The sequence below is a fragment of the Ovis aries genome, chromosome 20 (genome assembly GCF_016772045.2).
Source record: "Ovis aries strain OAR_USU_Benz2616 breed Rambouillet chromosome 20, ARS-UI_Ramb_v3.0, whole genome shotgun sequence".
NCBI lineage: Eukaryota > Metazoa > Chordata > Mammalia > Artiodactyla > Bovidae > Ovis > Ovis aries.
This window is the reverse complement of record NC_056073.1, coordinates 49,606,881-49,634,623: the sequence shown is the minus strand read 5'-3', so window position 1 is coordinate 49,634,623 and position 27,743 is coordinate 49,606,881. Positions and strand designations below refer to the sequence as shown.

General features: G+C 56.0%; 1 protein-coding gene and 1 long non-coding RNA gene across 2 annotated transcripts; one reads left to right on the top strand and one right to left on the bottom strand.

The window, feature by feature from the left end:
- Positions 1-1,367: 1,367 nt before the first annotated feature.
- Positions 1,368-12,086, top strand: LOC132658277 (uncharacterized). The gene is made up of 2 exons (XR_009597689.1): positions 1,368-2,068; positions 2,363-12,086. It is a non-coding gene; the product is annotated as an uncharacterized LOC132658277 (long non-coding RNA).
- A 10,694-nt stretch (positions 12,087-22,780) lies between these two features.
- On the bottom strand, positions 22,781-25,849 carry TUBB2B (tubulin beta 2B class IIb). The gene is made up of 4 exons (XM_012101347.4): positions 25,683-25,849; positions 24,828-24,936; positions 24,423-24,533; positions 22,781-24,091 (listed from the first exon to the last, which is right to left on the bottom strand). Exons 1-4 carry the CDS (start codon positions 25,737-25,739, stop codon positions 23,031-23,033), a joined length of 1,338 nt encoding a protein of 445 aa, XP_011956737.2. The 5' UTR covers positions 25,740-25,849; the 3' UTR covers positions 22,781-23,030.
- Positions 25,850-27,743: the final 1,894 nt, after the last annotated feature.

Sequence of the window (27,743 nt, the reverse complement as noted above, 5' to 3'; positions counted from 1 at the left end):
CCAGCTTCCTGGCGGCCGCCTCGCTCTGCTGACTCACGTGAGGCTGTGTCTTTGTGGAGAGGCACCGCGCCCTTCCTGCCTCACTGCTTGTAGCGCTGGTGCTATAGGGGAAGGCGTTACATTACTGCCTGAGCCCGGACCTGGTTCTGAAGGAAGGGCCCCGTGTTCACGGTCAGTTTGCTCAGGCCTTTGTCCAGTATTTAAACCCTTTCAATCAGATGCAAGCAGAGGGAAGGGTGGAGGCGCCCGGAGTCAGAGGGCCGGCTCAGCTTCTGCTCACTACCTGCGCCTTTGGCCTCGGCTCCTCGAAAGGCTTGCCTGTTGTCACGGGTCCTCCGAAATGACCGGTGGCATTCCCCTATAGCACCAGCGCTACAAGCAGTGAGGCAGGAAGGGCGCGGTGCCTCTCCACAAAGACACAGCCTCACGTGAGTCAGCAGAGCGAGGCGGCCGCCAGGAAGCTGGCTCGTTACAGCTCTCAACCAGAACCATCCACCCAGGGTCCCCCGCACCCAAACAGTAGAGGACCCAGCGTCCTGGGTCATGGGTCCAGGGAGAGCGTGGAGGTGTTTGTCCAGTGATGGGAAAGCCCGGGCGGCATGGAAACGGCAAGGGTCTGACGAGCGTGAGGAGCAGGGCCCCCAGTTTAGCGGCCGAACCAGGACCCCGGGCTCCACGGCTCGTGGCACCGGATGTGTGAACTGCCGCTGGAAGCTTCCCTTCACTCTTTGTTCTGTTCTGCAGTGGGAGGGCTGCGGCAGCCTCTGCAGGCTGACCCTGGCCTTTGAGCTGTGTGGACAAGGGCCAGAGAGCTGACAGCCCATGGACCAGGGACAGTGAGGCTGGGACTCGGGGCCTCTGTGGACACACAGCCTCCCCCAGGCACCCAGCAGTGACCCCCATGGCATCAGGAGGAAAGGGGCCCACTGAGCCAGGGCCCACACATCACCCCTACATACCAAACACGAAGTTGTCGGGCCTGAAGATCTGGCCGAAGGGTCCAGACCTGACGGAGTCCATGGTGCCCGGCTCCAGGTCCACCAGGATGGCCCGAGGCACATACTTGTTACCTGCGGGGACAGAGCAGGACTCAGACCTGGCGCTCGCAGAGCAATCAGGCAATGCCCTGCTCTCTGTGCCTCTCCAGGCAGAGCTCATCCCAGAAAATTCCAGCAAGAGATTAGAGGAGGTTTCTGCTCTACAAAGGGAGGTGAGGGCCTTCCCGGTCATGACCCGAATGCAGGGGACTTCGGGGGCTCTGAGGGTATTCTGAGCGGCTGACATTTAAATGCACGCAGGAAGCCTTTCTTTGTTGTGTGTGTGTTCCTGCTACACTGGGGCTGCCAGGGAGCGGAACGGGAGAGGGGCCCGAGCCCGCGGCAGTCCTCACCAGCAGCCTCGTTGTAGTACATGCTGATTCTCTCCAGCTGCAAGTCACTGTCTCCATGGTAACTGCCAGTGGGGTCGATGCCATGCTCATCGCTGATGACTTCCCAAAACTGGAGATGGAGAAAGAAGCACGTGATGGTCTGGCATCCTAGGTGTCAGCACGACGGCCCTTCCCTTCCTCTCCCATCCTTGGAACAGTGGCACTGTGGTCAGACAGGCAGGGAGCCGCAGACAGGCCCATTCCTCCAGCAGCTTCTGTGCAGCCATGTCAGGGAGACAGACGGGAAGCTGGGAGGGGCCCTGGAGGAAGAGGAGGGGTCATGGCTGCAGATGCTCGGGAGGCTGGGCCCCCAGGCAGGGCTGAGCATCCCAGCAGATGGACAGTCACCTCTGGGGGCAGTGGCCAGAGTTGGGACCACTCCAGGGAGCGAGGCAGGGAGAGCAAGCCAGTGTAAAATCAGCTGGTTGCAGCCGGAAAATGTTCTCTGCCGTTAGCAGACCGGCAGCCTGAACCATCAAGGGTACAGTCTTCACCTGTGCGCTTGTTTCAGCCTGCGGCCCATGCAGGGAGGCTGGCCAATGTCGGGTAAGATGTGGGCAGCTCTGAAGACCCGGCCATCGCTCCTGGTGTTTCGTACAGATCCAGTCTGTGGTCAGACGCTCCGAGGGACGAGTTAGGGTCAGTGTGCGGTGGACACGGGTTGACTGGTTTTCAGGGCTGGGTGGACTTCCAGTTTCTTGTTGGCCCTGTTGTCATCTGCTGAGCAAAGTTCCTGAACCGATGCTGTTAGAGGGTCTTAGAGACTGGGGCTTTCACAAGGGGTGCTCAGGAATGTTATTTTAACAAAAATTCTAGGTTAATTAGGGAGGAAAACACAGGAAGGGAGCTGTTGAGAGGACTCTGAGATACTGGGCCTGAAGCGTATTTCAAGGGCAGAGTGGGAAGGGCAGTGGCGATGTGATGGTCTCTCAGTTTGCAGCGTTTCGGCTGGTGGCGCAGATATGCATGAGGACGCCCGCGCGGCCGTTACTCCTGACCTCTGCTCCAGGGCCCCTATGGTCAGCTGGGACCACGTCCAGTGCCGGCCAGCTGTGGAGGGCCGTTTGCTGAGTCCCCGGAGTCTCTGGAGATGACGTGAATGTCTGGTAAGACTGTCCTCTGTGCTGGTCGCATCCTGAAGCAGAGTGTGGAAGGCGTGCGCTTCTGGCACTCGGCTGAGCGGCTCCAGACACAGGTATTCACATGAGAGCCCCCAGAGCCCTTAGTCTCTCTCTTTAAATTATTTTATTTGGTGCTGCACCAGGTCTTAGCTGCGGCATGGGAACTCTTGGTCGCGGCCTGTGGGATTTGGTTCCCTGACTGGGGACCGAACCTGGGCCCCCTGCACTGGGAGCATGCAGTCTCGGCTGCTGGACCACCAGACGAGTCCGCAGATCCCTTAGTCTCTCGTTCCAAGGCCTCTTGAGCACCTGGCAAGGAAGGAAGGTCAAAGCCTGTTCCTGCGGCCTGATTCTGCACGTCGGCTCGTAGCTGTAGTGTGCTTGAGTTCCATAAAGACGGCCACAGAGAGCTTTCGGGTCCTCTAGTGCCTGGAACGGAGAAGGCAATGGCACCCCACTCCAGTACTCTTGCCTGGAAAATCCCATGGATGGAGGAGCCTGGTGGGCTACAGTCCATGGGGTCGCTAAGAGTCAGACACGACTGAGCAACTTCCCTTTCACTTCTCACTTTCATGCATTGGAGAAGAAATGGCAACCCACTCCAGTGTTCTGGCCTGGAGGATCCCAGGGACGGGGGAGCCTGGTGGGCTGCCATCTGCGGGGTCACACAGAGTTGGACACGATTGAAGCGACTTAGCAGCAGCAGCAGCAGTGCCTGGAAACCGAAATCAGAGGTAACAGTGGTCCTGCTGATAAAAGAAGGCCGTTTGGTCAAAGATTAGATAAGGGCTGGTAAATAAGACCGGCAGAGTAACAGGGTCTGCTCACGTGCAGGCGTGGTCTTCCCTATGTTGGCCACACCCTGCCCGAGGGGAGACCTTGTAAAACCAAGAGGTCGTATTGCCCAAACCTGGCCCTACGTCGCAGATCCTAGGGTGTCTGAGTTTCCTGCCCCAGCTGCTCCAGGCCCGCTTCCAGCCTCTCCCCCGGGGTCTCCCTGAGGGCAGGTGATTGAACTGAGTGCGAAAGGCGGCCTGCAGCGTGTGGTGAGGGGGTGACGGGGTCGAGTGGGTGGGCAGGGCCATCCTCAAATGTGCCCAAGAGGCGCTCTGAGCACAGGACTCAGGTAAGCGCCCGGGCCAGCCGTTCTCCGTGCCCTTCGTCCCGCGTGGATGCGTGTCCCGACCCCGTGGGACGACACAGAGACGGCGTCAGGTCCTTCCCCAGGCTCAGCCTTTGCCCTCTCCCCTTGGCTGATTTCTGCATCCTTTCCCTGTAAACAAGCAGAACTGTGAGTGGAACAGCCCTCAGCCAGTTCTGCCGGTCCTCCCAGCGAGCCGTCCAGCCTAAGGGCCGTCCCGGGGACCTCTGCCCTTGCAGTTGCTATCAGAAGTAAGACTAGTCCTGGAGGCCATTCCCTCTGACCTCACAGTCAGCCCAGAGGCTTCACGGTTGGTGCCAGCAGTGGCATTTGCTCGAGTGACCCTGACTCACGGAAACGTAAGAGGGAGGGTGACGGGTAGGGGAGATGAACCTGTGGCTCCTAGGGGACCGCAGGTCAGCTAAGCTGTGGAACTGGAGCCATGCTGCCGTTAGCTATTGGAGGTAAAAGTCACCAAGGGAATTTCAAAATGATGGCCCCAGCTCCCGAGGAGCCTGCTCCCTGGATGCCTAAGAAAATGCAGAGTAACAGGCAACTGTCTGTCCCTGAGCGGTCCCTGGGCGGTAGCTGTCTGTAATGACCGGAGTGAAGGCAGTGTGTTAGGATGGAGCTTGAACTGAGCCAAGCGTGCGCTCAGGCTGCTCTGAGCTGGCACAGGGATGCCACCCAGGGGACTAGTCAAGGCAACGGCACAGATAGCCAAGATCCACGAGACCCGGGGGCAAGTCCAGTAGGGTTCAAGTCTGGGAGCAGCTATCACTGGATAAACAACATACCGATGGGATCAGAACGAAGGTCTTCCTGCAGTGCTCTCTGAAGTTGGGGGGCCCGCGGGAGCCCCTGCCAGTCCCCCCACCTTGAGGGCCTTCAGTCTGCTGGAGGTAGACTGGTTCTGGAACAACTGAGGAGCCCTGGTCCCTGCAGCTGCCTGGGTTTTGCTGCAGAAACCGCTCTATTGGCCAGGAGAGCGGCCCGGTTTGCGGCTGGCACGCTGCCTGGACAGCAGCCACCCCAACTGAAGGAGGTAGAAAGCAGTCAGCTCAGTGGACTGGAATGCAAGCTATTTGCCTCTGCGTTTGGGCTTTCAGTGACTCATAGGTTGTGGCCAATGGCCTGGCCCTGAGGTCAGGCAGACGGGCAGTGAAGACTGGGCTGTTAAAGGGGTGCCCGCATGGGGCACAGCCCGGTGGAAGCTGGTCTGGGGAGCTGAGAGGAACATTGACACGGGGCCCTTCTCTGCCACGAGAAGAACTCGCTCTGGGATTGGGAGGGGCTGGAGCTGGCAAGTGGCCTTCCTTGTGGTGGCCTCCAGGGTCCATGGACTCAGTAGACGTGTGGGCACCACAGCCGCACAGAGAAGGGCTGGCTTGAGATGTGTTTGTCTTGAGGCCGGTGGTACAGTCTGCTCGCAGAAGTTCCAAGGGAGCAGGTGGCTGGGGTGGCGGCTGCAGTGGGAGGCAGGTGTCCACAGCCGTCAGGCGCGGCCGGTCTGACTTTGAGCACCGGCCGTCTCTAGCGGGGTTTGTGGCTGGGGCTCTGGGTCACGAGGCACCAGGAGCAATCTCCCAGGAACTGGAGGCCCAAGGCCTGGGCGTCCAGGAGGAGCTGGCACTAGAGGCTGCGTGTGGGCGGCAGGTGGCCAGGCCGCAGGAAGAACTCAGAGCATTGTCTCCGCTGGCAGCAATGCGTGCGTGCCGTCACACGTCGACGTGGGGGTCAGCATGACTGTGTTCCCGCGGGGAAAGGATGACTCGGTCCTCTGTTGGGGCCTCCTGGACACCTCCCTGAGCTGCTCCTCCCTTGCCTGATTTTAACCCATGCCCTTTCCCCGCAATAGACCATAAGCAGAGTATAACAGCTTGTAGTGGGTTCTCTGAGTCCTTCTGGTGAATTACTGAGACAGGGTGGATTGGGGACCCCCTCAAGCTTGTACCAAAGTAGGGGCGGTCTTCTGTGTGGATCCAGAACCCCCAAACCTTGTAGTCAGCCCTCTTGAATTCAGGGGTAGGTCGGTAGGTAGTTAGGTCACTCAGCTGCTCCTGACTCTTTGCAGCCCCATGGACTGTAGCCCATCAGGCTCCTCTGTCCACAGGATTTCCCAGGCAAGAATACTGGAGTGGGTTGCCATTTCCTCCTCCAGGGGATCTTCCCGACCCAGGGATCAAACCTGCGTCTCCTGTCAGGAGGCGTTATTGCTGAGCCATCGGGGAAGGCTGACTCAGGGGACATGTTGAGTATTTACTCCAGAAGCTGAAACCACCAGGCTTCTCCTCAGTTCTCGGAGTGGGGAGCAGGATGTGGATGAGGATATTGTGGGGAGTACGGTCATCTCAGGAAGAAAGCCCTGATAGAGTGATTATTTTGCCATCTTGTGCTATGTAAACCCCCCAAATTTGACTAAGACAAAGCATTTATTATTAAGCACAGATGCGAGGGCTGGGTGAGTGCATTTTGGCTAGCACCAGCCACTCTGGGGCTCCATGTCCCGGGCAGCTTTCCGAGGGCCAGTGGTGGGTAGGCGTGTTGGTCCAGTGAAGGATTCACCATCCATCTGGCTGTCGGCTTGAGGTCATCCATCAGGTTAGCCGTGCTCCTGCACGTGGTGGCCCAAGGTCCCTGTGGTGGAGAGGGCAGACCCCAGTGCACAGGCCTCTCTTCACGCTCATCACCTCAGCTGCTGCTCCATCAGATCTGCACCCCAGTCATTCAGCGATGCCTGCTGAGTGCACGTAGAAAGGAGGAGAAAGTCCACACTGAGCTCCCCGGTGTCCTCCAGCCAGCCAAGGCGCTTACACACACACACACACACGTGAGGGGGATCAGATCTCCCCTTCAGACACAAGGAAACGGCTGCAGCGGGGTTAAGAGGATGGCCTAGAATCACACACCACCAGCGAAAAGAATCAGCTGCTGCGTCTCCTGCCGCCTGCCTGCACATTTCCTTGAGTTCCGCATCCATGCTGTTTCCTAGGAAACCATCACACAGCCCACAGGACTGCCTGCATGAAAGAGGGGGGTGGTCCATCCAGGGTCCATTCTTTCCTTCTTTGCCTGCATCAGCAACGCTGCGGCCTTTTGTCGGGGCGTTAATGTGGTGAAAACAGAATGCCCAGAGCTTGCCGCTGGGATTCCATTTCCAGCGAGATGTTTGTACTCACTGAAGGACCAGGTTCATTGAGCCTCTCGCCGGTCAGAGCAGTGAGCCCGTTTCTGTTTGTTCCTCTCCCGCCTTTCGCTTTCCCACAGGCTCTCTGTCTTCACGGCAGGCTCCCCTCAGGGTGTTGCAGCCTGAGAACCCTACTCCAGGAGCCTGTGCCCTTGACCCCAGCCCCCCTTCCCCACGGGGGGAGTCTCTGCAAAGCCCGTCTGCCCGGACCTTCTCGTGACAGCGACAGGGTCCAGGGCCAGCGAGCATCTGTGCCGTGGGGCCTGGCCACCCGGGGCTCTGTCTTCGTCATCGTCTGCCCCGTGGTGGTCCCTTGCAGGTGGCTGCGGGGAACTCAGGAGTCTGACCCCTGCCCTGACCCCGAGGCAGGCTTGGGGAGGAGGGCTTGGGCGAGGGGCAGGAGCCTGAGCAGACCCTCCTCCCCACCTGCAGCGGTTTGACCTCGCTGCCTCCAGAGCATCTCCTGCGCTTTTCTGAGAAGCTGAAGTGCATTTGCTGTTACAAGCAGCTCTCTTCTGACGTAAATATTAATGAAAGGCAAGCTCCCGCACGTTGCAGCTGGGAGCCATTTTTCGTGGCAGAGTCTTGTGCAGGAATGAGTCAGAATGCCTGGGTCCAGTCCCATGATGCTCGACTGACATCTTCACCGGCCATTGGAAACACCCACAGCTGCAGCTGGGCCCGGGGCGGGACAGGCAGGCATCAGCCTGGCCCTGGGTGGTCCGCGGGCTCAGGGCCGTGGCCTCCGTGAGAACGTGCCCGCATCAGGGGTCTGAGCTGCTGGGAGAAGGTGCCTGGTGCTTCTCTGGACGGTGTCCTCCCCGAGTCGGGCCTTTCGTCCTGGACAGCAAGGGGCAGAGTGGGGTCAGGGCTCGGTGCCCGGTAGCCAAGCTGGCACCAGGTCCAGCTGGCGCACAGCCCCCGGTGATGCAGCGGGATGCTAGGGGCTCCTGTGCACTAACGACATGCTTCCTGCGTGTGTGAGCAGCTTTGTGGCCCTGGGAGAGGGTGTCTTTGTCCTCAGAAGCTGTGCTCTGATTCAGCGTTGTGATGGTCTGTGGTCTACATTCAAATAATTCACACAAAGTGCGCACACACACATACAAGCCAGGGCCACACAATGGGCGAAATGTTAATGGCTGTTGGAATTTGAGGACGCAGTGTTGGCTGCTAATCTTTCAACTCGTAGGTTTCAAGTTTTATTTTGGAAATAAGTTACTTTAAGGACCAGTGATTAGTTTCTGGGGCTTCCCTGGTGGTTCAGTGATATCGAATCCGCCTGCAATTCAGGAGATGCCTTTTGCAGAGGAGACGTGGGTTCGCTCCCTGGGTTGGGAAGATCCCCTGGAGAACGGAATGGCCACCCACTCCAGTATTCTTGCCTGCAAAATCCCATGGACAGAGGAGCTTGGCAGGCTACAATCCATCGGGGAGCAAAAGAGTTGGGCACAACTGAGCAGCGAAAAAACAGGGCAACATGAAACAGACTGCCTCGTCACGGGCCTAGAGTGGCCCCCTGGGAAAAGCGGAGGCTTCTTACTGTTTGGGTGGCTTCCTCCTTACTAAGGAAGAAGAGTCCAGACAGGATGCACCCTGGTGAGAACTCTGCCTTCAAACCCAGCCGTGAGAAATGTGGCTCACAGAGCGGGCTGGAGAGTTCTATTTTTGTCTTGGGCTTTCTGGTCCTTGCATTTTCAATGCTTAATTGTTTTCTTCTTTCAAAAGAGCGTTTGTATCCGCTGGCCGTCCTGCGGCAGGCAGAGTGGGGAGTGGTGTCTGGAGACGCCGGAGAGTGGAGGGCGAGTCTTCCAGTCCTCCAGTGGTTTGCTTGTATCGCCTCGAGGAAACAACGCCATCAACCTAAACACAGGCGGAACTGCCACACAGCGGGCCGCTTGCACGCTGTTCATGAGCCATTTTAAGAAGCAAGTGTTCTCTATGCTGATGCTCATGCAGAGCTGAGTGCCTGGCTCAGGAGGGTAAATGCACCATGGCTCTGCCTCTCCTCCTGGACTGTGAGGCTTGTACGGGCAGGACCGTGCGTGTCTTATTAATATGTGAACCCCACTGCCCAGCACCGTAAATATTCACTGATAAATAAACGAACAAAGAAGTGAGAACAGGAGAAAGAGATGTGATGACATCTGAATTCTACAGCAGCCAAGGATTATGCAAACCCCTAATACCTTTGTTTTCGTGACTTCTCATGCTTGTAGCAGATGGACGTGCCGTGCGCCAGGGGAGGAGCTTAGGTAATGACGCAGCACCATCGTACGTAAGTCTGTGCTGTTGAGGAAGGATCAGACCCTCTTTAGAAGAAAAAAGAGAAAGACGCTCTTGCCTTAGCGCGGTGAGATTGGAGGCAGCCTTCTTTATCCCGTGTTCCATCTGGCTTTTAACAAAAGTGACTTATAAACGCTGATGACCCCCGCAGGCGTGCAAACCGAAGCCGTTTAACAGGAAAGAAGTGGCACGTGGAGAACTGAGCGCCTCGGCCTGTATGGCACCTAGACCCTGAGATGCGCCGGTTGACCTTATGAGAATATCGGGAGAGAGAAGAGAGGCCAGAAGTACAGAGTCCCGAGCACTGTCAGCCTGGCGCCTGGCCTTGGCTCCAGCAGCCACTGATGGGGATGAGCTGGAAGGTGTGTGCGTGAGAGCAGAGTGCAGTGTCCATGGGAACAGCGCACACTCGTGGAGAGGCAGGAGGGCAGCCTGGACGAGAGGGGTTCCTTCCTTAGGTGGCCCTGTTCAGTGCTGAACAAACTGTAAATCTCAGTTTAAGGGTAAAAACAGTGGCGCTCATGTCTGTGCCGTGGGTTCCTCTTCAGACCCTACAGTGTTCTATTTTGTGAACGTTAATTGCGCATCATTCAAAAGCACTGTGGTGGATTCGAAAATAATGCTCCCAATAACATACGAATAATACTTATCCTCAGTGATAATTAGGAAATATAAGTAAAATGATCACGATACATCCTTTTTCTTCAGGGTGGAAAAATATTTGAATTTGTCCATTGTTAGAGAAGATGAATTTTTAGCACATAAATTTAAAATGTACATTTATTAAAAATTTGTAAATGTCCTGAGTTTTCTAAAATCAGCCTTAAATTCTATCTCAAGAGCCCCCTATTCTGTTGGCTGGAACAACCACCTCAACTTAGTCAGTGTGGGTTCATCTTTGTCAATTCAGAAGCCATCTGTCAACTCGGGGTTTCAGCCTCCCCTCTCCTCCCCAGGGCTGGTTCTAAGTTAGAGGCTGTGGATGTGGTACCAGAGCATCCGAGAGAGGGGCTCTCACCCCCTTCACCGCCATCCACCGGAGCTCATGCCTCTCAGTGCCCGCATCCCCTGTCATCTTCCAGGAGAGAGCTGGTGCTGACTTACCCTGCCTGGCCCCGTTGAGATGGTTCTCTGGGTGTGTGCGCTGTATGGGCCCCCTTGCCTAGACCATGGCTGGCCCAGATGGTTGGTAGATGTGATTCCAGGAGGGTCTGTAGTGGTGATCCTGGGTGAGGTTGGCACATGATTCAGCAAACCCAGTGAAGCAGGTTGCTTTTCCCAGTGTGCTGGGCATCCCCCGATGCATCGAGGTCCAAGTAGAACAGAAAGACGGAGGAAGGAGAACCTGCTGTCTCTGCCTGATCATTTGAGCTGGAGCCTCAGTCTTCCGCCCTCAGCCCGGGACACGCACCACCCACTGTCTCTGACTGCAGCCACCTCAGCGACTCCCCTGCTCCCGGAGCCTGCGGATGGAGGGTAGGAGGGCTTCCCCAGCTCCCAGTTTGGTGACAAATCTCCTTATTGGCTCTCTCTGTCTGGAGGATGCCCGCTCACACACCTGTTGCCTACACAACGTCGCTTTGGTTCCCCTGGCCCTCTCCCCTCTGACCCTGCCCTTCCCAGGGCAGACATGGACGCTCCTGAAGTTCTCTTGCGATGTTCTGGGGCCCAGCGAAGTTGCTGGGGATTCTCAGGGGCTCTTAGGTCTGGACATGCATCTGCTATTTCTCCTCTCCTGACGGCACGTAAACTGGTGGAGGGGAATGTGGTCAATTCGCAACTTCCCAGGGCCCAAGACAGAAGCTGGTATTGATTTCTGACTTGAGAAACCACCCAGGGGTTCATCAGCTGAGATGCTTTTGGCTGCAAGAAACAGAAGCTCCAACTGAAAGTAACTTTCCTAGTAAGAGGCTTATTACCTTGTATAACAAGAATATCAGAGCAGCAGTTCTCAAAGTGTGGTCTAGTGAGCCCCAGGGCACTTGCATGGGCAAAATCATTCATTCCAAGTGCAGGACAGACCAGCGGATTTTAACGTAACGGAGAAGAAGTCAGCAGTTACTTATAAAAAGTTTATTACAAAAAAGGCTCTGTAGATTTTTGATGGCACACAGCCACACTTGCCTAAGTCTTCTGCTGCTTCTGTGACGGCCTGGCAGAGCTGAGCGGCTGAGACGGAAACTGCGTGGCCTGCAAAGGGGAAAACATCTACTGTCTGGCCCTTGGTGCTGTGCTAAGGCGGTTCCAGTCGTGTCCAGTTCTGTGACCCTGTGGACTGTGGCCCCCCAAGCTCCTCTGTCCATGGCGTTTCCCAGGCAAGAACACTGGCGTGGGGTGCCATTTCCTCCTCACGGGGATCTTCCCGACCCAGGAATTGAACCTGCATCTGTCTCCTGCTTCGCAGGCAGGTTCTTTACCACTGGTGCCCCCTGGGAAGGCCATCTGGCCCTTTGCTGCTGCTGCTGAGTCGCTTCAGTCATGTCCGACTCTGTGCGACCCCACAGACGGCAGCCCACCAGGCTCCCCCGTCCCTGGGATTCTCCAGGCAAGAACACTGGAGTGGGTTGCCATTTCCTTCTCCAATGCATGAAAGTGAGAAGTGAAAGTGAAGTCACTCAGTCGTGTCTGACTCTTAGTGACCCCATGGACTGTAGCCCACCAGGCTCCTCCAGCCGTGGGATTTTCCAGGCAAGAGTACTGGAGTGGGATGCCATTGCCTTCTCTGATCTGGCCCTTTAATAGAGCATAACACATTTTTGGAGATAATCTTAGATTCTACGTCAGAAATAACCTTTGAAGAACTACCAGTTATTAAGTTTTTGGTGTATTGTCAAAGAAAAATATCCCCAGTTATCTGAACAGGAGGGTGTGAACGGAGCATTTCAAGGAAAGTGCAAGAAAATAAAATATTTTCCAAAACCCTTTTCCCATAGAAAGAATGGACTTTTCTTTTTTAAAAGCAATTTAATGGCAAAAGTGAAATGGTTACAAAGCTGCCAAATGAGGAAGGATCAGCTGCTCCACACAGGAGATGAAGCGAGACAGAGCTTGTTTCAGAAGCCTTGAGGCCTCTGAACTTGCCTTTCCATCTCATCAGCCTGAAGCTGAGGGCTTCCAGGGAGAAGCGGATCTGAGGTCCCAAGCGGCCCCCTCTGTGTGTGGGGCAGGCTGTCTGCCCCATCCCCACTTCTGCCTGCCTGGCGTACCTTGACCCGACAGCTGGGCTGGGCAAAGTCCCCTCCCTGGATGATGCCCGGGCCCCTGGAGCATTTCTAGTCCTCAGCCGTCTCTAACCCGGGCAGGGCAGCCAGGGTGAAGGGCCTGGCAGCAGGGCACCTCCACAGGCATCTCCACAGGCAGGAGTCCCTGCCAGGGGGCGGAGAGCTCACGCCTAAATCCAGCTTGCAAAAAGGCATTGACGGCCAACAACATTTTCCCACACTCAGCACCCAGCCTCTTTCCATGGAGGCACTTAGTGAGCATCTGTTCAGGGAGTGAAGAAAGGAAGAAAAGCATTATTTTCTAAAAAATTTATATTAAATAGAACTCTTTTTAAAGGCTGTACCGTGCAGCATGTAGGGTCTTAGTTCCTTGACCAGGGCTTGAACCAGTGTCCCCTGCATTGTGAGCACAGAGTCCTAACCACTGGGTCGCCGAGGAAGTCCAGGAAAGCATCGTTTCGCACAGGCTTTGTGGGCTGGCCGCGAACAGGGTAGACTAGGAACCCTCCAGGCCGGGGGCTGTGGGAACGCTGCGCGGGTGTTAGAGGCCCCGTGGCCCCCTTCCTTCACCTTGTGCTTCACGTCTGACGCTGCAGGGAAAACCCTTACCCCGGGCCCTCTGGAGCTAGACCTCAAGCCCGCCGACACCGCCCCACATGCCTGCCCCTCCCAGGCCAGCAGCTCAGCAGCACATCCTGGGCGCTGGCTAGAAAGGTTGGACTTCCGGCCCCACCCCAGACGGCCTGAGTCAGAGTCAGCCTTTCCCGAGGTCCCCGGGGCGGAGCAGGGTCTGAGGTGCCCCTGGCTCCTGTGCTGGGTCATCAGGATGACCTGGGAGGGAAGCTAGCAGCCTGAGACCCCGCTGCCTGGGGACAGACTTGCGGCCACATTAACTGGAATCTGGGGTTTTCTCTACAGACCCCAGTCATTTCACAGGGTACAGGCTCACACTTTGGGAGGGGGGTCCAGAGCCCCCTCCCCAGTCTCTGAGGAGTTGCCAGCTCCTGCTTGCTGCCCTGGGCACCGGCCATGCCTCCTGAGAGGGGGACGGGTCTTCCCTCAAAGGGCACTAAGTTCAGGAGGTGACAGTTCTCACCCCCTGGTAATGCTACCAGGCGCTGCAGAACCCAGGCGGTGTCTGCAGGCGCCCTCGGGGCAGGTGTGAGGCCTGTGCCCACTTCAGGAGCAGCGGTGACAGCCCTAACTCCCAGCCCCTGCCCGCCCCTCCTCTGCCCGGCAGCCTCATGCTGTGCCCGCTGTGGGCGGGCTCCCAAGGGGCCGATGTGGGGCTGACGCGGGGTGGGCCTCGCTCACACCATCTTCCTCTGGCCTCAGGGCTCCCTTCCGAGCCTCCGGATCTGCAGGGACACGTCACAGATGGACCGAGGAGATGCCACTTGTCCCCAGGGATGCCCACACCCCCCACGTCTCTTTACAGTCTCTAACATAAGCTTTGCACAGTTGAATGTCGGGCTCTACACGAGGAGACAAACGTTCACTCTTACGACCAGAAGCAAGGTGCACCCGCGGTGTTGCCCACAAGGCGGCTCTGGGTGGGGCCGGGCGGATGGCAGCCTCTGCCCTCGCCCTGGGCCAGCACACAGCACCCGCTGGCCTTTCAGGAGCGACATCCAGACAAAGGGGCACGATGTGAACTGCCGGCGGGAGGAGCGTCACAGGTCAGGAATGCAGAGAGCGCAGAGCGGCTTTTTCTGCGCAAGGACGGAACGGCAGTGGGGGTGTCGCCCCCCGAAGAGAAGGAGCTGGAATCTGCAGCAAGCCCAGCTGTCCTGCCTCCTCCCAGAAACCTGTCAGGATTGCCAGCGGGGAGAGGAAACCAGATCAAGACAAAGGAGACCCAGCTATGGGGATGGTGAGCGGCGCCCAGCTCCATGAAGGGGGCGCGCTAATTATACAGCCGCCTTTTCCGTAATAACAGCGTGCCTGTTTGAAGAGCTATTGTTCAAACCAGACCATCATCCTCCTACAAGAACCCTGGTTCTCATTAATATGTGAATCACAGCAGACCTTCCGGTCGGAGGGGCTGTGCATGTTGCTGCTCTGCGGAAGCTGGCCTGATTTCAAACCGGGGAGGCAGTGTGACTGTCTCCAGAGCGTCTTGCGCAGCCTGCGCACTTGGCGGTGTTGCTTCTCTCCGCCCCGACTCCCAGCCCCACCCCGGCTTGGAAGCTCCTTGAAGGCTGGGGTGTGTTCGCTCCTGTTTGCGTTCTCAGCACAGTGTCAGGTACGGGGCAGGTGCCTGATGAATACTTTTTAACGTAAACAGAGGGTGAGCTTGGAGCGTGAAGACTGAGACTTTAGAAGTGACTGGTTCCAGGACCCTTGGAAGGTAGCGGCGGTGGGACCACAGCCCTGAGTCTCCGTCAGTCATCTTCCTCTCGCGCCGCGCACCCCCCACAGCCCCCGCCAAAAAACAGGCCAAGGAACTAACCCTACCAAACTGAAAAGTCAAAACTCCCGCTCCGCACTTCCCTGGGGGTCTGGTGGTCAAGTCTCTGAGCTCAAACTGCAGGGGCGCGGGTTCCATCCCTGGCTGGGGACTAAGATCCCACACGCTACACCAGGTGGCCAAAACAAACAAAGAAACCAGACCAAACTCTATTTCGGAATCCATAATGTGGAATAAGGGACTCACGGCAGCAAAGGAACCAGAAGGCAGGGTGAAAATGGGGAAGGGAGCTGGACTGAAGCAGACCTCAGCAAGTGAGCCGCTGAAAACCCACCGTGGGAGAGCAGCGTGATGGGGAGCTATGGACACGCAGCTCTGAGAACTACCCTGGCCTTTCTGTTACTCCTGAGACTACGGGAAAAGCTGTTTTGCTTTAAGAGCAACAGGGAAAGATCATGATCAAATCCCATACAGAATTATCCATAAAAGTAAGAAGAACTACAGTAAGGTCTCTGCAGATAATGGAAGTGCGGCTAAAAGACAACAGATCCAAATGGGTGAAAACTGCAACTAAAATTCCAGAATATCTGAAAAAAATTTTTTAAAAAGCAAAATATAACAGACCTGAAAGAAAAATACATTAAATTTAGAAAAACTATAAAATGAGATTTTTTTTGGTTGGGGTGGGGGGGTTTGTAAATAGGTTGAAGGAGGAAACAGAACAGGCTCTGTCTTGAAAGCAGGACTCCATCCTGGGCTGGACTGTGGACTTTGAGCTCTATGCCCAGTATCTATGGAAACAACACACCAACTGGAAAACCAGGCCCTCCCAGAAAGAGCCCCAGGGCTCTCCATCGCCTAAAAGAATACCCTAATTATCTGTGTAACCGAATAGAATCATACCTTCTATTGTGCTTATTGGGGTATGACTACAGGCCTATTGATAACTATCCACTGTTAACTACCTAGGCTTAAGGCATGTGAATCATGGGTTAACTTTGACTGGACCTTTCTCTTCCTTTGTTCAGACTAATTTCAGGGAACTGGGGGAGGTGGGTTTGTGCATGTACACTTAGGATATCTAAGGTTTCCGCAAAAACTGGTCAGGGTCCTTGGCTAAGAGGAGACGCTGCCTGGGGCCAGCACTCCACTGCCTGCATCGTCCTTCTGAGTGAGTGTGTTTCCCGGAACCTATGGCTACTGCAAGGTGAAAGAAGTAAGAAAGAGAGGTAAGAAGAAAGGAAAAGCATAATTGGAGTCCAGACTAAAAGGAATACAAGAGCAGATACACAGGACAGGTACTGCCGTGGATAATTAGTAGGTGGAAGGGCAAAAACCCACCTTAATCAAAAGGAAAGGAAGGGAGGAATTCTACTTTCAGCCAAGATGGGCCAATAAGAATTAGAGTCAGCCTCCTGAGTGAAGCAAATAAAAATCTGAGTAAGATGCAGGAAACAGCGATTCTCAAGGTCCTGGCCACCGGGCGATGAGTGGCGGCCGCTGAGGAAAGGGAAAGGAAGGTAGCGTGTGGTGCCCCAGCCAGCTGTTGCGAGGCAGTTTCCAGGCTGCAGTGGCGCCGGGGTGGGGGGTGGAGCCCACACAGGGTTCCGGGGTCTCCGTGTCACAGCAAGACATCAGGACTCAGAGGGCCCAAGTCGGGCTAAGGGAGGGACAGGGCAGACGACGGAAGAGAGAGGAGCTCCACAGAGGATCCTCTTGGGGCCTTGGCTGAACTCCATGCCCAGACAAGGTCAGAACCTGCTGCTCAGCAGAATGTTGTAAATCAACGACACTGTGGCAAAAGGCAAGGAAAAGGAAAGAAGCTACTGCTCGAGAACAGGAGCGGACTTCCCTGCGGGCCCGGCGGTTAAAAACCCGCCTGCCAGTGCAGGGGCCACGGCTTTGATCTCTGAGCCCAGTGGTTTGTTAGGACCAAACTGAAGCCAGGACAGGCTCTAAGGGGCAGGCTAGGCCTGAGGTTTAGTCTCTAGGAAAGCTGAGGCACTGGGAACTCCCCGCAGGCAGTGTAGCTCGACCAATCAGAAAAAATCCCTGTAGCCCCCCCCACCCGCGCCAGACCTGAGCCAATCTGGATAGGGATGCGAGGTTAAAAGTCCCGCACGCGCAGGGTTTAACCAATCAGCTATGCTGTTACAGGAACAAAGAGCCGTCTGTATAAAAGTAGATGTGATTCAGAGCTCGGGGCTCTCGTGGAGACTCCACTGCGCTGGATGAGCCCTAGCTCGAGCTAGCAATAAACCCCTTTATGCTTTTGCATTGCTGTGGACGTCTTATTCTCTCAGTTTTGGGGACTCGGACACTAGGCATAACAGGTTAAAAACCCGCCTGCCAGTGCAGGGGACATGGCTTTGACCCCGGGTCTGGGAAGCTCCCACAGGCAGAGGGGCAGCTAAGCCCGTGCCCCACATCTGCTGAGCTGGAGCTCTGGAGCCCGCGAGATACAGCGCTAGAGGCCACGTACCCAGAACCTAAGCTGCGAGAAGATGAAGCTGCTGCGATGAGAAGCCTGCGAACCTCAACGGAGAGGAGCCCCACTGGCCACAACTAGAGAAAGCCCGCACAGCGACAAAGACCTGGCACCCAAAATAAGTAAATGGATAAATATTTTTAAAAAGAACGCAGGGAAACTATTGGAAAGCAGGACCAAAGGAGCCCCAGAGCTCACCCGGGCCTGGGGATGCCCCGTGTTCCTGTTAGAGCGGAAGCACTCCTCACGCACAGGCATGGCTGTGACGCGGGCTCAGTTGTGTCCGACTCTCTGCGACCCCCTGGACTGCAGCCCACCAGGCTGCTCTGGGATTCCCTGGGGGAATCTCCAGGCAAGAGTACGGAGAGGCTTGCCATGGCCTCCTCCAGGGGATCTTCCCGACCCAGGGGTGGAACCCAGCTCTCCTGCATTGCAGGTGGGTTCTTGGCCTTACTGGGGTGAGATTACTCCTGGGTCAGAGACTAACTTTGGACTCACCCTAGTAAAGCCGAGAAGCACGTTTCATTAAGATCCTTCTAGTTCTGAGTTATGTCTCTGGGCCAGAACAAGGTCCTATGACGTTTAAAGGACTGTAACAAAATAGGGAGTCAGCAACATAAAACTCGCAATGTTTGGCCAAAGATACGAAAAAGGGACTGACCCGGTGGTCCAGTGGTTAGGACTTCATCTTCCAATGCAGGGCATGCGGGTTCAATCCCTGGTGAGGGAGCTACAGAGTTGTGTTTTTTTTTTTTTTTTTTTATGGTCCACATCAAAAAAAAAAAATCTTAAAAAAAAGCTACAAAGAAGTAGGAAAATATGATTCACAACCATTGTTACTGTTCAGTTGCTACGTCATGCCTGACTCTTTGCGACCCCACGGACTGCAGGACATCAGGCTGCCCTGTCTTGACTGCAGCAGCCCAGGCTTCCCTGCCCTTCACTGTCTCCCAGAGTTTATTCAGCTCATGTCCATGGAAAAGATCGGTTATAGCCACAGACCCGGACAGGACAGAGAGGGTGAAATGGCTGACAAGGGCTGTAGAGCAGCCAGTACGTGATCTACACATGCAAGGAATTAGAGGAAAGCATGAGTGTGAAAAGGAGAGAAGTGGAGAATTTTCAGAAGACACAACAGAACTGTTAAAACTTAAACACATCACTATAACATCTGAGATGAAAACCACTTGCACGAGAATAGCAGCAGCTTAGACACTGCAGAGGACAGTGGGTTAAAGGTGCAGCAGGTAAAACCCGGGGCCCAGAGAAAAGACTAAAGAGCCAAGAAGTCTAAAATGCATATGATTGGAATCCCAGGTTAAAATGGGGAGGACAGAAAAATAATTGAATAAATTATGGTGGAAATCTTTATGAATTTGATGAAACTATAAGTTCAAGGAACCCCAAGTAGAATAAAAAAGGAAACCACCCCAAGGGACATCGGATTAAAACAGGAAAGCAGTGATTATCTTGAGCAGATCATCTTAAAAGTAGTTGGACAGAAAAATAAAACATCGAGGGAAACGAAGCTGAGAAGTACTGGTGATGTCTCATAGAGCACAAGTCAGGAGACCAGAGAATTACATCTTTAAAGTCCTGGCAGGAATCAAGCTGTCCACCGAGAGTTCCATATCCAGAGGAAATGCCTTTCAAAAATGAGTCAAAATCCTTTTTTCAGACAAACGAAAGCCGAGAGACTTATGGCCAGCAGAACTGCGCTATAAGAAATGTTAAAGGAGGTTTTTCAGGCGGAAGGAAGAGTGATCCACCCCAGAAGAGGGAAGTAGCCTGAACTGGTAAACATTGTGGATAAATCTGGTTTTCTTGGTGTTTAATCTCTTTAAATTATAATTGTTTAAAGCCAAGGCTTGACTCTTCCTGTCTTAGCCTCTGAAGGCTGTCCCTTCTCAGCGGTACCCCAGGGGCTCAGCTGCACGTGGAGGTGGCCACCCCCCAGCTGCCCGGCCCGGCTGGCTCTCCAGCCTGCTGCTGACTTGCCTGCTTCCCTGGCCTCTACCAGTGTCTTCCCGGGCAGGCCAGCCGGCCTTAGAAAAAGCATGAACTGCAGGGGAGGTGGGGAGCAAAAGCCTCCAAGAAACAGAGGAACAAGTGAGTCTTTTTCAAGTGAATGTCTGAACATTCCAGTGAATCAAACAGTCATGTCTGACAAAAGCACGACCTTGTAAGAGAATTTCCCTTACACACTGGAAAGACATCAGCAGATAGTAGTTGTCAAGTTCTGTTACAAGTCACCACTAAAATGGGTGTGCGTAAAAGGATGCTTATGAACTTCCCACTCATTTTCACAAGAAGGACCCCAGTGGAAAATTCTTCCTGCAACCGGAATTGCATTAGGACTCACATGCGGTGATTTAACCCGGAGATTCCGCACCTCCTGACCACGACCCCGGCAGAGACAAAATGCTCCACACTGGCAGTCAGGGTGTGGACCCAGGGGCAGCTTTGGGTTTTTCCTTGACACCAGGATGCGTCTCTTTCCAATCTTCACAATCCTCGTGTGGCCTTTTAACAATGGGACCTGAGAGGTCCCTGTGGGGAAAAGATCAGAGTCCAAAATCTGATTTGCACAGAGCGTCCTGTGAACCGAGGCGAAGTTCTCTGACCCTCCATCTCCTTAGTTACAAGATGAGGAGGTCTGGCTAGCTGACCGCTTCAGGTTACTTTTAGCTCAAGCTCCTATCAGTACGACAGTGACTACATGGGGGCTCATCTCTGGGGCCGATGCAGAGATGCAGGAAACCTGCAGCCTGCTGGGGTTCCCATTCTTTCTGACTCCTGGGGTGACTCCAGCCCCCCATCCCTAACCGCAGCTTCTGAATCCACGTCATATCTCAGCGGGTCTTGTTATTCAGGTCCCACACCTGCCCAGAAGTGAATGTCCTCCTGGTGGAATCTTGGGGTCAGGGGGAGGGATGGAATAATTCCTTTGTGGAAATGGTGTTGGAAACACATACCGTCACCTCCACTGACAAATCCCATCACACAACGCTAATGTGACAAAGGAAATATCGGCTTCAGAAAGTGTCTGGTAACCCAGGTGTTAGTCCGTGCGTGTCCCTACTTCCCAAGTCTTTTCCTAAGCAGCATTTCAAGTCCCTTTATACTATGGGCTTTTCCAGCTTTGCCCTGGAGCGTCAGCTTGACGTTCAGTCTGGCACCCCTGCTGTAATTGTGCTGAAGTGAGCCCTCTCGGTGCCCACGCAGGTTTGCTGACAGGCTAGCAGCCTGCCTGCTGGGCGCCGCCTGTCCTCTGCTTTCTCCCGAGTGGAAGAAGCAGGGCTCTTCCAGGGTGCCGAGGGGCACCAGCAGGATCCCCCCCACCTCCGGAGCTCTGCATGCTGTGTCTGACCGGCTGCGGGAAGGCCTGGCCAAGGGCAGACGCCGGCGCCCTGGCAGCTGTCCAAGTGCTCCGGCCTTCGGTCCAACGTTCCCCTTCGGTGAGATTGTTGGAGGCTTTCCACCAGCTCAGCAGGAAAGCACCCGCCAGTTTGGTGTTAAATGTAGAAAATGAAAGCAGAAGCCATTGGTTCCTCACCCACCTGACAATCCTCAGCACGGGTCTGGGCTTTAGGGTGTGCAATATCATAAAGTGAACGGCTGCTCATTTCCATGGGGGGCGGCATCTGGTAAATGAACTTATTTTCCCGCTACTTAGAGTGACACTGCTCACATCTTTTCTTTGAAACGGTCTTCATGCTTCAGCCTCTTGAATCTGTGAACCCTTTATCCACCCTTCATCTTCCTCACCCTGGTGCCCCTCTCCTTCCTTCTTTTCTTCTTTAAACACACACACACACAAGTAGGAGTAGAACCAAGGAGAATCAAATAAACACAGGGTCAGGTTTAAAGTAATATTTCCTCTAATTTTCAATTTGTCTAAAAATAGAAAAAAATCATAAATCTAGTTTCCTTGGTGTTTTTTTTCCTTCCTGAAGTGGTATGTAAATGTTTTGCAAATTCATTTATTACTTATTCTCCACTCCTCTTCCCAAAGTATGAAACTATCTGGCCCAGCTTAATTGACTCTGCCTTAAGGCAGAGCACTGGCACCTTTCTGACAAAGTATAATTGATCCCAGAGAACCATATAATCGTAGCTGAAAAATCACATGTTAAAAACCCACAGGCTCTTTAGTGATTGAGGGAAAGTCTAGAGGTTGGCTTGGATTCAAATTCCAAATCTGCATGATAAGAACACAGCAAACCGAAAATTACAGTGGCTTACCTATTTAAAGTTCTCCAATCCAGAATTTATAATTTCATATAAATTCAAGTAGTTAACATGCATAAACATAACTGCTGGAAGGAAAAGTTGCCTGAGGATTTTAGTGTATCAAGGATTATGAATCTGTGGCTGTTCCTAAGCACAGGGGATTTCATTACCTTAAAATGTGGCAGTATCATATACCCTTTGACAGAAAATTCCACTTAGGGAAATTCACACAAAATTATTCACTAAGGCACTGTGAGAGAGAAGTGTAAACCACCTGCACGTGTGGGAGTTGCTTAAATAAAATACAGCACGGACACTATGCATCCGCTTAAAGGAGGCAGGTAACTGCATTTTGAAGATACACTGTTTACTGAAAAAACAGGCAGAGGACAGTAGTAGTATCAATGGCACCCACTCCAGTCCTCTTGCCTGGAAAATCCCATGGATGGAGGAGCCTGGTGGGCTGCAGTCCATGGGGTCGCTAAGAGTCGGACTCCACTGAGCGATTTCACTTTCACTTTTAATTTTCATGCATTGGAGAAGGAAATGGCAACCCACTCCAGTGTTCTTGCCTGGAGAATCCCGGGGACGGGGGAGCCTGGTGGGCTGCCGTCTATGGGGTCAAACAGAGTCGGACACGACTGAAGCCACTTAGCAGCAGCAAGGTGTAAAGAAAGAAAACGGAGAATAATCCACATAGGTGCGACGACAGACAGAATAACTCTGCAAGGATGCAAGAAGCAGAACAATAGAAGAATGCCTGCCCTCCAGGGGAGGGAAGTCAGGCTGACTCTCCACTCTGCGCGGGGAACCTTGTGCTGCTTGCACACACTATTCCAAGTTTTCCTCTTTTTTTGTAGGAGATAAAGGTGGAGTAGGATTTCTCCATGAGAAGAGTCAGTGTGCTTTCAAGCAGGCCTCTCTCAGCTAATAAAATATTTACTTAAAGGCATCTTAAGGGAATTCCCTGGCAGTCTACTGGTTAGGACTCTGCCTGTCCACTTCCGCTTGGACAGTGGGACAGGGTTCGACCTCTGCTGGGGGAATCCCCACTAGCCTCACCTCGCAGCCAATAAAAGTTTTTTTTTAAGGGATCTTAAAAGTTGGATTCATTGCCCTTCCTAAATTGGTTGGTTTGATTTTATCCTTCTGAAGCTGAAGAGTAAATTCATCTGAGCATTTACCCATCCCTTCGCTGGCTGAAGGAAGGACTCAGCAGCATGTGTCTGAAAATTGATAAATAAAGAAGAGGAGGCAGGAAAGAGGACACCGTTAGGACACAAACGTTTATGTCATTTCAGCCATTACAACAGTAGTTCAGAAGGGTCTCAAAGGTTACATGGACGTCATCAATATTAAAAAAAGAAAAAGAAAGGGACAGGCAACAGTGAAGAGCACCAGAGAGCCCCAGCGCCCGCCTCGATGAGCCCAGGCCGTGCTTGTCTCCTTCCGCGAGCCCCCCTCCCCGCGTCTCCTCCCGGCCTCCCTACCCGGCCTCCGCTCCGCCTCCAGCCGGCTCAGGCCTCGTCCTCGCCCTCCTCCTCCTCGAACTCGCCCTGCTCGTCGGCCGTGGCGTCCTGGTACTGCTGGTACTCGGACACCAGGTCGTTCATGTTGCTCTCGGCCTCGGTGAACTCCATCTCGTCCATGCCCTCGCCCGTGTACCAGTGCAGGAAGGCCTTGCGCCGGAACATGGCCGTGAACTGCTCCGAGATGCGCTTGAACAGCTCCTGGATGGCCGTGCTGTTGCCGATGAACGTGGCCGACATCTTCAGGCCGCGCGGCGGGATGTCGCACACGGCCGTCTTCACGTTGTTGGGGATCCACTCCACGAAGTAGCTGCTGTTCTTGTTCTGCACGTTGAGCATCTGCTCGTCCACCTCCTTCATGGACATGCGGCCCCGGAAGATGGCGGCCACGGTCAGGTAGCGGCCGTGGCGCGGGTCGCAGGCGGCCATCATGTTCTTGGAGTCGAACATCTGCTGGGTGAGCTCGGGCACCGTCAGCGCCCGGTACTGCTGGCTGCCCCGGCTGGTGAGCGGCGCGAAGCCGGGCATGAAGAAGTGCAGGCGCGGGAAGGGCACCATGTTCACGGCCAGCTTGCGCAGGTCGGCGTTGAGCTGGCCCGGGAAGCGCAGGCACGTGGTGACCCCGCTCATGGTGGCCGACACCAGGTGGTTCAGGTCCCCGTAGGTGGGGGTGGTCAGTTTCAGGGTGCGGAAGCAGATGTCGTACAGCGCCTCGTTGTCGATGCAGTAGGTCTCGTCCGTGTTCTCCACCAGCTGGTGCACGGACAGGGTGGCGTTGTAGGGCTCGACCACCGTGTCCGACACCTTGGGCGAGGGCATGACGCTGAACGTGTTCATGATGCGGTCGGGGTACTCCTCGCGGATCTTACTAATGAGAAGGGTCCCCATCCCAGACCCCGTGCCGCCCCCCAGCGAGTGGGTCAGCTGGAAGCCCTGCAGACAGTCACAGCTCTCGGACTCCTTCCTGACCACGTCCAGGACCGAGTCCACCAGCTCGGCGCCCTCTGTGTAGTGGCCCTTGGCCCAGTTGTTCCCGGCACCGCTCTGGCCTGCCAGAGGGAGAGAGTCTTCATAAGTCACTGATGATTGCATTAAATTCCTTTTCACCTTAAACCCTTTAACAGAGCTCAGTGAGTCAGAGTTCAGATAAGATTTCAGGTTATCATTAAAATAACCAGATATTAAAATATTTGGTCATGGACATAATTATAAATAAGGAGGGTTAGGGACCTGGCTATTAGAGGTTGAAAGACCTTTTGTTTTAGGTTATATATTAAGACAAAATGAGCACACAGCTCCATACTTTCTCTAAGGCAGTCACACCCTGAGCTGTCCAGCATAAGTTTAGCTCCCAAGCCATCAGCCATGCCAGTCACTCACCAAACACGAAGTTGTCGGGCCTGAAGATCTGGCCGAAGGGTCCAGACCTGACGGAGTCCATGGTGCCCGGCTCCAGGTCCACCAGGATGGCCCGAGGCACATACTTGTTACCTGTGGGGATAGAGCAGGACTCAAACCTGCGGGCAGACGTCTCAGAGGAGGGGCCCCTGGTACCAGCTTCCTTCCTTTCAGGCGCTGCTTGTATCCCCAACAATGGACACAGGACCGGATTCTCACAAGATTCTCAAAGGAGCACCCCCCCCACCCCCCACCTCCGTTCCCCGCCCCGCCCTCCAAAAAAAACCTCAAGGAAAATAGGACTCCTACATCAGCTAAACCACTCTCCCCTGGGGCTACACTTCTGGGGTCAGTCCCTTGGGGAGGGGGCAGGGTAAAGGCGGTTACCGGTGGCCTCATTGTAGTACACATTGATTCTCTCCAGCTGCAAGTCACTGTCTCCGTGGTAACTGCCAGTGGGGTCGATGCCATGCTCATCACTGATGACTTCCCAAAACTGAGACACAGGAAAAGCTGCATTAGGCCACGCCCCACCGCCGAGAGGCCCGCGACACACAATGAAAAACTCGGTTCCGACAGCCCAGCGTCTCCGCAGCTTCAGGGCAGTCAGACCCGCACAGCAGCAGGGCTTGAATTTTGCAGGGTCACCGAGTTGAAACTGGGCGTTTCCTGGGCGAACAGCTGCTCGAGGCGGGAGGCGGGAGGCGGGGGTCTCGGCGGGGAGGGGAGGGACTAGCAACTGGACTGCGGGCGCGTGGGGCGCCCAGCGGCGCGGGGGTGTGGGAAGGGGTCGGGGACCTGAGGGTTGAAGGAGGGGATCGTTAGATTCAAGGCACGTCCGGGGACCACGAGATGCCCGTCCTCCGCCCCTCCCCCCGCCACTCGACTACAGATCGAGCGAGTAAAACCGATTCTCCCGGAGCCCAGGCCCCGCCCTAAAGGGGCGCACAGCCGCGGACACCCCCGCGCGCGCTCCGGGCCAGCGTGCGAGGTTTAGAGGAGAGAAGGGAGGGGCGGCCAGCGACCGAGGGGCCAGACGAGTCACAGCCTCAAGCTGAGGGGTTCCCCCCACTCCCGCCGAAAGTCGCCGCGGGCGCACACCCGGCTCCGCAGCACAGAGCCGCGGGCAGGTCTGCACCTGGCGAGCCGCGGGCCCACTCAGGACGACGTTCGCGCCCGGAATCCCGAGGGGCGTCAGGCTGGCCCCCGTCCCCCCCGACCCCGCCCGGGCGCCGCGCCCACCTTGGCGCCGATCTGGTTGCCGCACTGGCCCGCCTGGATGTGCACGATCTCGCGCATGGTGCCGGCTCGCTGCTTCTGGCCCGGGTCGGCGTCTGGTCGGTCTGTCGGTCCCCCTGCACACCCACTGCGGGGTCACCCGAAACGCGCTCGGGAAGCAGCCGGCTGAGAGCGCCGGCCCCGCGGGTTCGGCCTTTTATACGAGGAGGGTGGGGCAGCCCGCTTAGGCCGCGCCCCCAGCCCGAGCCCCCCAGTCCCCTTCGCGCTAGCGCTCTCCAGGCCCCGCTGACGTAATGCTCCGGGCCCCAGGGACCGTCCAGGGGGCTGGACCACGGGCCCGCGGCCAATCGGCAGAGGCTTGCGGGCCGGGCGCGGCCGGGGGCTGCGCGGAGCCGGGTGGGGGGCGTGCGCATTGTCTAGGATTGGGCGGGGGGGGAAGCTGGGCACCGCAAATTGGGGGTGGGTGAAGGAACCGCGGGCGGGAGGGTGGAGACGCGAGGGTGACCAGCATGGCAGGCCGGGTGTGGGGGTAGAGCGGGCACCGGGCGGGTGGGGGTGGGAGGCTGAACAGGTGCAGGGGCCGCCAGGTGCTCCGGAAAGGAGCGCGCTGTGCTGGGGCGCCGGCCGGTGGTAGCGGCGGTGGCCTGGGTTTCGCTACCACCGCGGACTGCGGTGCCTCTCCCATCCTCGGCCGGAGCCCCCTGAGCCACCCTCCCCGAGGAGACGGCTGCCCCTTTCCCCAATCCACCGGGCGGAGGACGTCCTTGTGACAGCTTGCTGGGGCCGGAGGGCCGTGACCCTAGACACTTAAGGCCCAAGGGCCCCAGGGTGCCCTCCGCCCCGCCCCCAGGATCCGTGCGCCCCCTCTTTTGTCTCTGCCAAGGGCCCCTCGCTCCCTTTCTCTGTGGCCGCGGCGTCCGGGGACCGGGCCACCTCGGGGCCTCCACCGCCCTGCCCGACCCTCTCCAAGAGTCCGCAGCTCCCCGGCTGGTACCCAGGACCCCTCCTCCCCGCGGCTTTTGTTCCTTGGGAGCCGGTGGGGTGGGTGTGGCTGGCTGGCCGCGCAGGGTGGACGGTCCAGCGATCAGAAGAGGGTGGGGTTCGGAGGCGGGGCGGCGGCTGAACAAAGAGCTGGAAACGCGTGGGCCGCCCACGCCCGAGCGTCTGACCGCCACGCTGGGCTCAGTTCATCTTATGTCTACTACGGGGACGGGTCCCCAGGGAGATCGCCCCCTGCCCCACCGCTGACATTCTCATCATCCACCAGGCGCAGGAAGCCGAGGCGGCCACGAGGTCCCCAACCTTGGTGCTGCCGATGCGGGCGAGGGGCCCGCCTGGAGACTGCAGCACGGGCGGGCGGGGCCGCGCGCGACCCTGACGGCCCACGGCGCGAGTGCGCGGACGCGGCCCCGACACGCCTTCAAACCTTCCATTTCTAGGGAGTCCAAGAAGGAGCTGATCTCTTTGTTACTTTTCGTGTGTGTGTGTGAGTGTGTGTGTGTGTGTGTGTGTAAGAGAGAGCGCTGGAACCTTGTCCCCGCAATTCCGTGGGCGAAGCTTCCTGTCTCCCACCTCGACCCTTGACGGGTCGTCTGCGAGGTGACGTGACCCCTTTTCATCCTCAGGCCAGAGGGGTCGAATGACCCGGGTTCCCTCTGCGGAGCGCAGCCCGCAGCTGTCGAGTGAGACCCGCCCCTCGCCCCCCAAGTATCAGCAAGCTGTCATCGCCTCCCTTCCCGCTGCGGGCGGAAGGGGGGCTTTCAGCCCAATTCCAGCGCACAAAGAGAGGCGGAGAGAACAAAAGCTCGGCGCCCCTAGACACCCCCAGCTTGGGATGGCGGTCCCCGGACACGGCTGCCGAAGTCCGGGTGCGGAGGGGCCGGCCGAGGGGCAGAGCGGCGGAAGGTCGCCCACGTGCCCGCTTGCGAGGCTCCAAGGACCGAGTCCTGACTCCGAGTTAGTGCTAGTCCTCTCCTGCAGATGCAAAAGCGTCCAGGGAAAAGGATGCCCCAAGTCACGCCGCAAGTCAGAGTCAGGGCTCAGGCCCAGCCCTCAGGAAAGGGA

What these genes read in the sequence shown, in the direction of transcription:
- TUBB2B (XM_012101347.4), bottom strand. Translation starts at nt 25,739, where the DNA reads ATGCGCGAGATCGTGCACATCCAGGCGGGCCAGTGCGGCAACCAGATC. An exon ending in GCAACCAGATCGGCGCCAAG is followed by an intron (nt 24,937 to 25,682) that starts GTGGGCGCGGCG and finishes CCTGTGTCTCAG; the next exon opens with TTTTGGGAAGTCATCAGTGA. An exon ending in GTACTACAATGAGGCCACCG is followed by an intron (nt 24,534 to 24,827) that starts GTAACCGCCTTT and finishes CTATCCCCACAG; the next exon opens with GTAACAAGTATGTGCCTCGG.